General features: G+C 40.1%; 3 protein-coding genes across 3 annotated transcripts; 1 reads left to right on the top strand and 2 right to left on the bottom strand.

Moving 5' to 3' along the window:
- Positions 1 to 20: 20 nt before the first annotated feature.
- Positions 21 to 1347, bottom strand: LOC6031110 (eukaryotic translation initiation factor 3 subunit G). The gene is made up of 3 exons (XM_001841903.2): positions 1206 to 1347; positions 577 to 1038; positions 21 to 507 (listed from the first exon to the last, which is right to left on the bottom strand). The coding sequence occupies exons 2-3, from the start codon at positions 1028 to 1030 to the stop codon at positions 143 to 145; spliced, it is 819 nt and encodes a 272-aa protein (XP_001841955.1). The 5' UTR covers positions 1031 to 1038; positions 1206 to 1347; the 3' UTR covers positions 21 to 142.
- A 7602-nt stretch (positions 1348 to 8949) lies between these two features.
- Positions 8950 to 10295, top strand: LOC6031109. The gene is made up of 2 exons (XM_001841902.2): positions 8950 to 9101; positions 9163 to 10295. The coding sequence occupies exons 1-2, from the start codon at positions 9087 to 9089 to the stop codon at positions 10102 to 10104; spliced, it is 957 nt and encodes a 318-aa protein (XP_001841954.1). The 5' UTR covers positions 8950 to 9086; the 3' UTR covers positions 10105 to 10295.
- A 41-nt stretch (positions 10296 to 10336) lies between these two features.
- Positions 10337 to 11679, bottom strand: LOC6031108 (probable U2 small nuclear ribonucleoprotein A'). The gene is given in 5 exon segments (XM_038264107.1): positions 10337 to 10592; positions 10647 to 10946; positions 10949 to 11208; positions 11274 to 11421; positions 11485 to 11679. Coding segments are annotated over 5 exon segments (813 nt in total). The 5' UTR covers positions 11567 to 11679; the 3' UTR covers positions 10337 to 10569.
- Positions 11680 to 12215: the final 536 nt, after the last annotated feature.

Consider the following 12215-nt stretch of genomic DNA (forward strand, 5'->3'; position numbering starts at 1 on the left):
AAAAAATAAAAATAATGAGCCAAGTTTTACGGGTCATCACTCCCACGCTCTCTCCTTTTATTTCCCTCCATCATCCACTGTTTACTCAACGCAATCCACTTACACTAAAGAAAAAAGAACCGTCCCCTTGTGCGCTCCCCGTTTACTGCGGATTCTGCGGCTTGGACCATTCCACGTTCAAAATCAGATGGTCGTAGCCGTGTCCGTTGAGCAGCTCGATGGCGGTGGCGGCGTCGCGGCGGGACTTGAAGTGCACGTACGCGAAACCCTTGCACAGGCCGGTGTTCTTGTCGCGGGCCAGGAACATCTTGCTGTGCGGCCCAATCTTCTTCACCAGCTCCTCCAGATCGGCCTCGGTCATCGCCTCGGACAAGTTGGAGATGCGGATCGCCGTGGTGTCGTCGCGGCCGCGCGGGTTCGCACCCAGCGCCGCCTTCTGGCTGTCGCGCATGCTTGGCGGCACGTACTTGCCACTCTTGATCGGCGCGCTCGACGACTCCGGTTGAGCTGAAAGCGAACAAACAAGATTAGCTTCGCAAAACCCACTTGCATCAAAAATCATCCAACAAAACTCACCCGCCGGCACCGGTTTGGCCTTGCCCGCCTCGTACGACGTGCCCTTGTACGGACACTGCACGGACCAATGCTCGCCCTCGCAGATACGACACTTGGCAATGTTCTTCAGCGAGTCCAGCGCGTTGTCGGACTTTTGCTCCTCCTCCTTGTTGCTCACAAACTGCATGTAAATGTCTTCCGATACGAACGTTGTCTGCGGGTTCGGCCCCGGCTTGTCGCCAGCCGAGTCGCCAAACTTGGCCCAGTTCTTGCGCTTGGCCACACTCTTCGGCACGACGAGCCGCGTAATCTTGTACGTCCGGACCACTTTCACCTTTTTGTCGTCCTTGTTGTACTTGTACTCGGTGACGACCTTCTGTCCGTTCTCGACGATCTCCGTCGGCGGCGGCAGCGATCCCGAGTCCAGCTCGACCTCATCGGCCCAGGAGGATTTAATTTCGTCGAGCGCCGGCATCGTCGTGACTGTGCGGAAGAATAATTTGGTGCGAGAAGCAAAATTAATGACAGATCGCAAAATGCTTTCGTGGTCAACATGTGCGGTAGAGTGCTACTTTTTAAACACAATTTTCCACCACAAAAACCACGTAAATCCTTTCACAAGCTAGTAAATCACAAGCCACAGCACTTACACTTTACTCAACAGCTAGTTTAACAACGAAAAACGAAGGAATTGTACCGGGAAAGCTGGAAAACGTTCCGCTCGCCGAAATTTACTTTTTTACGAGCACGTCAAAAATGGCGGAGGCCAATGTTGACAGCTGTCAAATCGGGTTAGAGGAGTCGGACTAAAAGGTCGAAAGACGATGCCGTTGAAAGGGAGTTGGTAAAGAAGGGTCGATCCGGGAAATTGGAAGAAACAAACTTTTCTGTGGCAAAATGCTAATACGGAGCTCGAAAAGAACACAAAAAAATGCTCTTAAAAAAGCGCTCAAGAAACTGTCAACATTCAGAAAAATAAGGCATATTTGAATCAACAAATCATTTTGTTGATTTGAAAATCAATATTTTTGTTGAATCAACGCTAATCGTCAAAGGAACTTTTTCAAAACAATAAAAGATTTTTGTGGAATTGGGTACTAAAGCCCTATGTCAATTTTTATGTACAACGATAAAAAACACGATCAAAAACAAGTTCTGATCACTTTTTTCATTTTAATGCAAATTTTTTTTTTTTGACAAGACAACATTTTTTCGATGGATCAATTATGGTCCCCTTGGAACGAGCTGTCAAGTAGGAACTTTTCTGTCAAGAAGGACCGCGAGGTTAATTTTTCAAAATTGATTTAAAAATCCATTTTAAACTCTTTGTGGTCGTACAAAGGGTTATTGTACTCAGAAAAATAAGCTTTATCGCTGTAAACAATAATATCAGCAATCTAAGCTTCATTTTAGGACCTAATTGAGAAATCAAGGTTTGTTTTAACCTAGGTTTCAACGCAAAATCGGCGTTGATTATATTCAACAAAATTTTTGTTGAACCAAACCTTGTACGCTGATCGTACAAAATATTTTTCTGCGTGAAGGAATTCCTTTCATGAACCTTAACAAATTATTCTTAATTGTGCAGTACGCAGCTAAAAATTGGGGGACAAAAACGAAAACCCGCTGAGAAATTTAATGCCCCGATCAGCTCTTGTCAGCCCGATTTAATTCTTCCATCAGACTGATCGAGGCGTTACATTTCTCAGTGGGAAGTGGCGTTTTCCTTATCTTCGCACGATGCTTGACTGCACTATGTTTTGAAGAACAAATAAAATAGTTTAAACTTGCTTACTTCAATGCGACTGAAATTTACAAAAGTTTATATTAATTTGATATTTCATACAAAAATATTGAAAATCCAGAATTGTCTTAAAAGGCTTAATTTTAAAACATGCACTTATTATTGAATTTTCCTGCAAAAATTAATAAATAAAATATTTAAAAAATTCAAAATACAGCATCCAAAAATATTAAAAAAAAAACACGGAGATGTATACAATGTATACAATTGTTGCAACTATAGTTTTCCATTTTATTTAATCACTAGGCATACACACATTCAAGGGTTTATTTTTTTTATTTTAGAAATTTTGAAGATCAAAAATTTTGAAGAAAAACAATAAAAAAATAAAAATGCTTCAAAAATTTAAAATAGAAAAAATTAAAATGAAAAAAAGAAACTGATAAAAATTATGGAAAAATTAAGCAATTTAAACCTACACAAATTTTAACCTCGTGCAAAACAATGTAGTTGGTGTGATATTTTCCTATTTATTTATATTAAACTAAACACTATTTATCATTAACACGGGAGCGGAGCTCCATCTTTATTGTTCGGCTTCATCTACCAGACTGACTCCTGATCCACGCTAGCTTCACACTCACACATACACAGCTCTACACGTTTATCGCTAACTGTCTAACTTAGGTTAATGTTCAGGATGCCACATCCTCCCTTGCCAAATTGAATGTTATAATAAGTAAACTAACAAAACAATAAAGTTAATTTCAAACTATAATCCTTTCTGCCACTTCTCGTCTCATGTTTTGCAACGCCTGGTAAAGTGTCCGTCCCGTAGAGCGAAGGCTATCGGCTTAGGCTGCCGATATCAACGATGCAAGTGATGTAGATCCATTTCCCCTTATGCGTAATCATTGATCGTCCAACTATCCTGGTTTCCTCCGAGTCAACTAAAGTAACCAAAAAAATTAAGAAAAAAAAATCAGCAGTATACCAAGCTAAAAACTAACAAACCATCCCCTTTAACGTCCCCCAGGTTTTTTTTTGTAGTCTCTATTACAAGTTTCTACTCGAACCAAAGAGTCTAAAAGCTTGAGGGGGTAAGAGTCTAAAAGCTTGAGGGGTAAGCACCCAAACCTCTTTCTACTCCAAGGAATCTTCCACACAAGAGTTCGACTTGACGACCTTTGGATTGCGAGTCCAACCGCACCCAGCGATTCCACTGGAACAGGCTTGGTTTGGTGTGTTGTTTGCCTTTATAGCAGGAAGACGACTACCATATCAGGAATGACTTAACAGCCTAACAACTACCATGGCCGGGACCGACGTTTTACTTCCCCATCTGATGGATGGTTGGAGCAGATGGGAATCGAAACCCACTACCATCCACTTATAAAGCGGACAGCGTAACCATTTCACCACGCCTGCCGGTATACCAATCTCTGAAACGTAAAATATAATGTGAAAACCACGTTTATCGTGTATGTTAAATCATAAACCTCTTTTTAACTTATTTAATCGTATTATAACATCAATTTAAATGAAAACTCTCTAAGGATTCCTCTTCCAACTAAAATTCATATTTTCATAGGCAGACGCGAGCCATGTTATTAAAATATAAGCTTCAATGAACATCCTTCTTAAAAATGTTTAAGCTGTGATATTATACAACTCCTTTCATCTAGCTTTACTCCTTCTATTTTCTAATTCGGAGGTTGCTTTTCCCTGTGATCAAACTACTAGATGTATTAGATGCCTACTAAATCATTCCTTAACTTTGAGTTTATTAACTGTTTAGAATTAGTCTATATATCAACTAAGGAAAGTAACTGTACACAAATAATACTGAAACAATGCAATAACCTGAATGAAAGTTGCTTAGAAATGTAATGTTTCACGCCATTTTACCGATCCACATCTCTCATTTCTTTAATAAACATAACATTAATCTGTCGTTGCCATAAGGCTTGCATTACATTATTCAATAGCATTGTTAAATAAAACGAATTTCAGAACGTTACTATCTTCCAAGTGATCAGTTACATATGTTTGAGAAGTCGGTCCTATTTCCATCCACTACTTTAACAAATTATCTAACAAATCTTTGGCATAACCTTGATTGTTTTTCGCCTATTGAGCTTTTTATCACACTGTTACAGATGGAACCATTTTTGATATAAACCAAAATCACTGGAATCTTTCTATATATTTATGAGATTGATTAGAGAGCATTCTGTGATGACGATGCTTTTTCTGAAAGAGTGATTCAGGGCTTTACCTTCAACAAAAATGAGTTTCATGCTATCGTGGTAGCCTTACTAGAGTTAAAATTTAACTTGTATTCATACCGCTGTTGCCTTTTTGTATTTCTTTTCATATACATAAGATTCCTCGATTCAGAGATAAACTTTGCAATGTTGACTGACGTACGTATGATATGTTATTTATTTACAATTTGATTGATAACAATTTTAATTTTCGTGGCTCGTTATTTCGAAATTCGTGTCTTATACATTCTCTTCTCATATATTTTTCTATATGTGTGTTTAACTGTAGTTATAGATTATATTTGTTCTTTTTTTTAATTAAGTCGTCAAACATACGTAGACTACATAAATCCCAGCTTTACTGTTTAATACAATGGAACATTGTTTGGATAATATCTTTGATTGTACAACTGTTTTTTTTTATAGTGGAACTGCTCATTGTGAAATGCATTGTGTAGCTTAATTTGTTATGAGGTTTCATCATTCTTTTCGGTGAGTTCTGAGCAGGCAATGGTGCCCTATCCTTCTTGTAGATTATTTATGCGATACATTTTCGTCTTTTTTTATATTAACTCATTATATTGAAACGCGATCCTAAGTTTTTCAACAACTTTCTTTGGAGTTCTTCTGTAGTATTTTTTCTCCATATTAGTATCTATTCTTTTGTACAGTTTTGTCCTTTACTGTGTAATCCTCTCCATTAAAATAACTCAACTTGACTCTTTCGGTAGCTGCAGCTAGTCTCGGGGCAAACCCGACTCAACCTTTAGTTTTGCTGCAGTTGGCCTTGGGCTAAACCCGACTCAATCCCTCGCAGCAGTTGGCCTTGGGCTAAACCCGACTCAACTTTTCAGGAACTCTTTGTTGCAGTTGGCCTTGGGCTAAACCCGACTCAATCTTCAGGAACTTTTTGCTGCAGTTGGCCTTGGGCTAAACCCGACTCAACTTCTTCGGACGATTGGCCTTGGGCTAAACCCGACTCAATCTTTAGCAGCAGTTGGCCTTGGGCTAAACCCGACTCAACTTTTCAGGAACTCTTTTGCTGCAGTTGGCCTTGGGCTAAACCCGACTCAACTTTTCCGGACGATTGGCCTTGGGCTAAACCCGACTCAATCTCTTGCAGCAGTTGGCCTTGGGCTAAACCCGACTCAACTTTTCCGGACGATTGGCCTTGGACTAAACCCGACTCAACTTTTCTGGAACTCTTTTGTTGCAGTTGGCCTTGGGCTAAACCCGACTCAACCTTCTGGAACTTTTTTTTTTTTGCTGCAGTTGGCCTTGGGCTAAACCCGACTCAACTTTTTCGGACGATTGTCCTTGGGCTAAGCCCGACTCAATTTCTCGCAGCAGTTGTTTTTATCTCTTTATATGCTCTAAAATCCAAAATCTCTTTTTATGCTCTAAAATCATCAATTTCATTGAAAACCTTCTATACATTTTCTCTTAAAAAAAACATTGTTTTTGCATTTTTGAAGTAGCAACGGTATTACTGTACTACCCCTGATCGCACAGAGTAGTGTAGTGTGTCGTTATAATTCCTTGTACTAATGTTTAATAGATTAATATAAGTCTTAAGAATTCTTTTAACACGAAATTGCATTCAGTGAAGGTACAAGCAGTTTAATATGAAAAAGCAATTCGTTATCCACTGCTATCAACTTTTTATTTTTCGCATATTTGTAAATATATCTCAAACTATTTGACAACAAACGCAACATAGTAAATTGGTTATGATTTACAACATTTCAACTTTTTTTTTTATAAATTTAAAGTACTTTAACTATCATATTTTTCCATTGAGGACTTTTGGGACTTCAAACCAGACCTTACGAAACTAAACTTTTTGTCAGTTTAAAATGTTATAGATACAGTATGTATTTCAAAATCCAATGATTATACACAAACCCTCATGACTCTTTTTACCTCAGGCCTTACAGTGGATAATCTAAAATCAGACAAGAGTGATCATTATGCATCCCCAAGCACACAAAGACATCTGTTCTTTGAAGAAAACTGTACTAAAATCACTCGTGGCTATAAAGCTTTTTTTTAAAATAAGTACGGAAAATTTTGGCAGGTTTGGCAGGTTAAGCAATCGCTCCTAACTCCATCCAATTTGCTGATTTTCACTTTTTAAACAACTTATTTTGCAAAACTTTTGATAGAAACTTGCTTGCTCACTTCCTGTTGAGCTATTTGTCATTGGATTTCAGTTGAAAACGCTTTTAATTAGCTTCAATTGAATGTCAAAGTTCTGACCTGCCAACATTAGAGGCACACTGGAATTAGATGCTGTTCCCATACAGCACCTAAACATTAACCAAAATTCCTATTGAAACTCGTCAATGTGTATAAAGTAAACATCACACTTTCGCTCACCCAATTTTGGGTAATGTTATAATTGACTACTTCAATCAGAACCCCTTAATCGTGCATCATGTAATCAAAACTCCTTGAATGCGCCGTCCGTGCATCACACATTCACTCCGCGAAAAAAAATGACATTTCACAATTAAACAACAAACACACACACTCAGTCCTGCTCCCCTCACTTTCGATTCCTCTTCCTCCCGCTCCATAAATAATGTGCTTGCGTCGATAAATCTGGGTGATGGCTGCGGAACGCGAAATGAAAAATTACTGCGTTCTTTGCATTCCGTGACGAATGCAGGAGATAAGAGTAGTTTGGTCGCAAAGCGCAGTGCGGGGGAGATGAAAAGGGAGAAACTTCGGCGCAGGGCTCGTGGGCATTGTTTCGACATTTGAAAAGAAGAAGACGCAAAGCAGCCCCTCTTGCTAAAACCAAACCGAGCCGCATACACTCAAACCTCTTTAACATCCTAACCTATCAGACCGCGCACACAATCATCACGCATAACACTCGCACACACACATACTTTCACACATATTTCTGCTCCGCTCGCATCACACAAACAAAACAACCGGAACATGCTCACCGAAACTCCAGCATCTCGGCCTCAGGCCCACCGCCTCGTAATGACAATGCCTGCTCGGCTGCCCGCTGCCATCGTCGCCCCGATGCTGTCCCCCGATGACTTTTTCCAGTATTTTTCTGTCAGGTTTCATTCACACAATCACTATTTACCATCATGGCAGGATCGCCAATGTGATATTTTCCTATTTATTTATATTAAACTAAACACTATTTATCATTAACACGGGAGCGGAGCTCCATCTTTATTGTTCGGCTTCATCTACCAGACTGACTCCTGATCCACGCTAGCTTCACACTCACACATACACAGCTCTACACGTTTATCGCTAACTGTCTAACTTAGGTTAATGTTCAGGATGCCACAGTTGGTATATCTTGCTCGTTCTTAATGTAAACATGAACTGACTTGAGGATAGACTCTTAGTTTACAATTCAAAATCGTCCCATTGTTTTGCATAACCTTAGAAAAAAAAACCAAAGTGTAAAAATTATTATTTTTTAAAATTTATGAATCAAGGAACTAAAAAAATTACAAACTACGAAATTTAAAAATACATAAAATACATGTTAAATTGGAACTTTAACAAAAGCAAAAATATTCAAAAACAAAAAAATATTTGAAAAAAGATGTTTAAAAATTCGAAAATCCTGAGCTTTTTCACTTTTAAGATATAAAAAAAAAGTTCGTTCTTGACTATCCGATGTCCTCGCCAAAATTTCACTCCGGATAATCGAATCACGAGATTTCGTTCATTCTCAAATGTTGCATTTTATATTTAAACATGGCTCCAAAGTTAATGATTTTTTTTATCTGAGAATGCCGAAAAAGTAGTAGCTTTTAAGAATTTAAAAATTTAAAAATTTAGGAATTCAGGAATAAAAAAATGCGAATTTACATATTTAAAATATTCTAAACAATGTTAAATTGAAACGTTAAAATTGAAATGTTTATATTAAAATTTAAGAACTTTTAAATTTTGATTTTTAGAACTATATATAGTATATATAGTAAATTCCTTAATTTTTAAATTCTATAGAATTTTAAAATTTATAAGTTTTTGATTTTTTTTTAGAAATTCAGAATATTATGTAATAATTTAAAAAAATCAAATGATTTAAAAAATATAAAAAATCACATCAGAATTTCTAATAGAGTTTACATTCATATTTTTTTTTTTTTGGTATAAACAATACTGAAAATTATGAAATTTTTTGATATCAGTTATATTTTTTTTTACATAAAATTTTGATGAATATGTGCTCCATTATTTTTCTCCCAAAAATCGCAATCCAACAATAAAAAAAAGGGAAATGCATAAAATTTCAAATATTTAACAGTTCGGTCGCCCCTATTTTTTTCTCAACCACTTGACAGCAGCGTCTTGCTGGCTCCGTTTGACAGCTGCTCACCGTCGGCGTATCCGCCTATCCCATCCCAGTGCGCGAGCAGCGAGCTGAAAATTTGGCGTCTTCACTTCTCAAATCTCGCCCGGAAATTTTCACTCTGGCTTCTTCACCAATAATATTTACAATCCAGACGATTCCGGATTCCGTTTCGGCAACGATGGGACCACTCGATGTAGGTTGCTTCGATTTTATTTTGGTGTGATGTTGGTTTTTTATGAATGCTTTGTTTTTAGAAGCCCAAAAGTGCGTCGAATGAGCAAAAGGAGGAATTGGTGCGGATATTCGAGGAGTACAATCAGAGGCCGAAGCAGGAGAATGCCGAGACGGATTACAAGGAACGGCAGCGGTTCTGGATTGAGGCCACCCATCGGCTGAACAAAATTCCCGGCGGAACGATGAAATCGACGGCCAAGTGGGTCAAATATTGGGCAGATGTCATTATTAATTTGAAGCGAAAGTGCAAACTGGTCATCGAGGGACGTTCCAAGAAGATTGGTCCGAGTCCGCTGGAGGTGCGAATTCTGTCGGCGGCCACCTGCTACGACGTGCTGGATTTGTGGACAAAGGCTCTGTCGTCGGATGGGATCGGGGTGCTAGAGACTTCGATGTCCGGGGATGTTCACGAGGAGTATTTTCCGGATGATTCCGGGGTTCAGAAGGAGGAAATTGTGATCGAACACTACGCCAGTGACGATCCGCTGGATGAGGAATTCGTGGCGAGCTTCTCCAAACCGGTAGATCATTGCGAAGATCACAGCCAGGAAACGTCGGTCACAACGGAACTGGAAATCCGCAAGCCCACGGTGGAAGAGCTAAAGAATTTGACGAACGCAGTCACGACGGCGGAATACGTCGAGTTGACAACGTCGGCCGCGTTGGAAGCGAGCACCAGCGAATTCCTCAGGCCCAAAGTGGTCCACCGCAGCGTGACATCGTCGGCATCGACTTCGACGTCCACTCCGGTCAACGTTGCAGCTGCTTCTGCCTCGACCGACCGATTGCGTGAAGATCTCAAGCGGACCTCCGAGAAGCTGGAGTCAGTTATGAAACGGCGACGGTTGGACGATTCCAAGTTTGCCATCGCTCAGGCCCTCACCAACATGTCCGCGGCGTTGCTTCAACTCTCGAACGGGATGAACGAGTTGGCCAACGCGCTCACCAACGATGCAATGTAGAGATTTTTCCCCCTCGAGATTTAGAGTAGAGAGCTGTGCGAGTGTGAAAGTCGATTAAAGTTTATCTTCTAAGTGTAGACGATCGAGCGATTTACTGGCCGAATGTCCACTGTAACTAGTTGTAATTGTATATTTTTTTATGAATATCTCAATTTTATTCACCCTGATTTCTACAAATAAATTTAGTGAAACCTCAATGTGGGAATTTCTTTCAATTTGAGTTAATTTCAAATATTTTAACTGCTGTATTTGAATTCATTTCATCCCTCTTGGCCAAACTAAACTAAGAGTGTGTAATTGTATCTGTTCTTAATTTGTATCTGTTGTTACCAGAGAAAACCCAAAGGAAAAGAACCGCCGCAGTCAACGTCGAATCTAATCGGTTTCCATGTGTCCATTTCCTGGAAGAATAGAAAAGATGGGTAATCAGTTGAGTAGTCAGTTTAACGTTCAAAGGGACGATCTCTAGCCGATCTGGATGAGGCCATCTGGAAGGAAAATTCAATCAGTAACGGTTGATCTTGGGTTAAAGCATTAAAGACCTGTGGCCAACGTCCTCCAGCCTTGATTGCCGAGTTTAAGCTCTGCAAAGAAACAAACATTCATACGAAATAGGTTCGATTTCGCCAATTTACCGTTTAAGCCAAAATCGCCGGTAATCTGTCCCGACTGCAGCATCCGCGTTAACCGTTCCACCTCGTGCAGATTCGTGGCCCGCTTGATGGCTTCCTTAATCTTCTGAATATCCGCCGGGGACGCGTTGTGAACGGTCGGCTTGTCCGGCACCGGCATCGCCAGCTTGGCCTTGCGCATAATCTCCCGCTGCAGCTCTTTGCCCTTTTGCTCTTGAACAGCTCTTTGGCCGCTTCGCGCTCCTTCAGCTTGATCTTTCTAAAGTCCAGCAGGCGCAGATTGGGAAACCGAAAGGCCACATACTCCCGGTAGTGCTGCTTCGTCGAAACCGGATTCGTCAGCAGGGAAAGGGTTTGAAGATTCGCCAGCTTCGTCAGCGGTTCCAAATCGCCCAGCTCTTGGACGTTGTTTCCAGTAAGGATCACACTCTCCAGGTTCGGCAGCGATTCGGCCAGGGTGTCACTGATTCTCCTACAAAAAAGCAAGACCAATTTAGTGTCGATTCTCCTGCTGATACAAGCAACGTTAAATCCTACACAATCCGATTGTTGTTCAGCAGCAGGCACTTGAGCCGCGGCAGGTGCGGAAACCCGTCCAGCTTGCGGATGTCGTTATCGGAGAAATCGATCGTATCGAACTGGTCCAGCGTGGCGCCCATATTTTCAATCTGCGGAATTTTGTACCCTGAAACGACGGAACAAAACCTTGAAGCACGACAAATCGGTAAACAAATCCCCCGCAACTCACCTCGCAAATCCAGCTCGCGGTCGCGGCACGGATTCATGTACTGCATCGACTGGTTAATGAGGTCCGGCGTAAGTTTCACCATTTTGCCGGGGCTTTTTTCTAAAATTTAGCAACAAAATACAAGCTAAAATCGGGCGACAACGTTTTGAATGTTTCGCGAAATGATGCCGCTTGAAGGCAAGATGACAGCTTGCGGTTGACAGTTCGTTTGTCCCAGTGAAAAATAAATGGGGGAGTGTGCTCCCGGGAAATATGGTCGATTTCGTTACGGGAAATTTCTATTTTTAAATTGGGTACTAAAGCCCTATGTCAATATTTATGTACAACCTAGTGTACAACGGTAAAAAACACGATTAAAAACCATTTCTGATCACTTTTTTTCATTTTAATGCAACAAAAAATATTGACAAGACAACATTTTTTCGATGGATCAACTATGGTCCCCTTGGAACAAGCTGTCAAGTAGGAGCTTTTCTGTCAAGAAGGACCGCGAGGATAATTTTTCAAAATTGATTTAAAAATCCATTTTAAACTCTTTGTGGTCGTACAAAAGGTCATTGTACTCAGAAAAATAAGCTTTATCGCTGTAAACAATAATATCAACAATCTAAGCTTCATTTTAGGACCCAATTCTGGAGTTTTTTTAGAAGGTCCAATAAACCAAATTTGCAGTTTTTGCTTTTTGGGTGTTTTTAAATACCCCTGACTCAAGGTGGTTTCAAAAACACTCA

The sequence above is a fragment of the Culex quinquefasciatus genome, chromosome 3 (assembly GCF_015732765.1).
Source record: "Culex quinquefasciatus strain JHB chromosome 3, VPISU_Cqui_1.0_pri_paternal, whole genome shotgun sequence".
In the NCBI taxonomy this organism is placed as follows: Eukaryota; Metazoa; Arthropoda; class Insecta; order Diptera; family Culicidae; genus Culex; species Culex quinquefasciatus.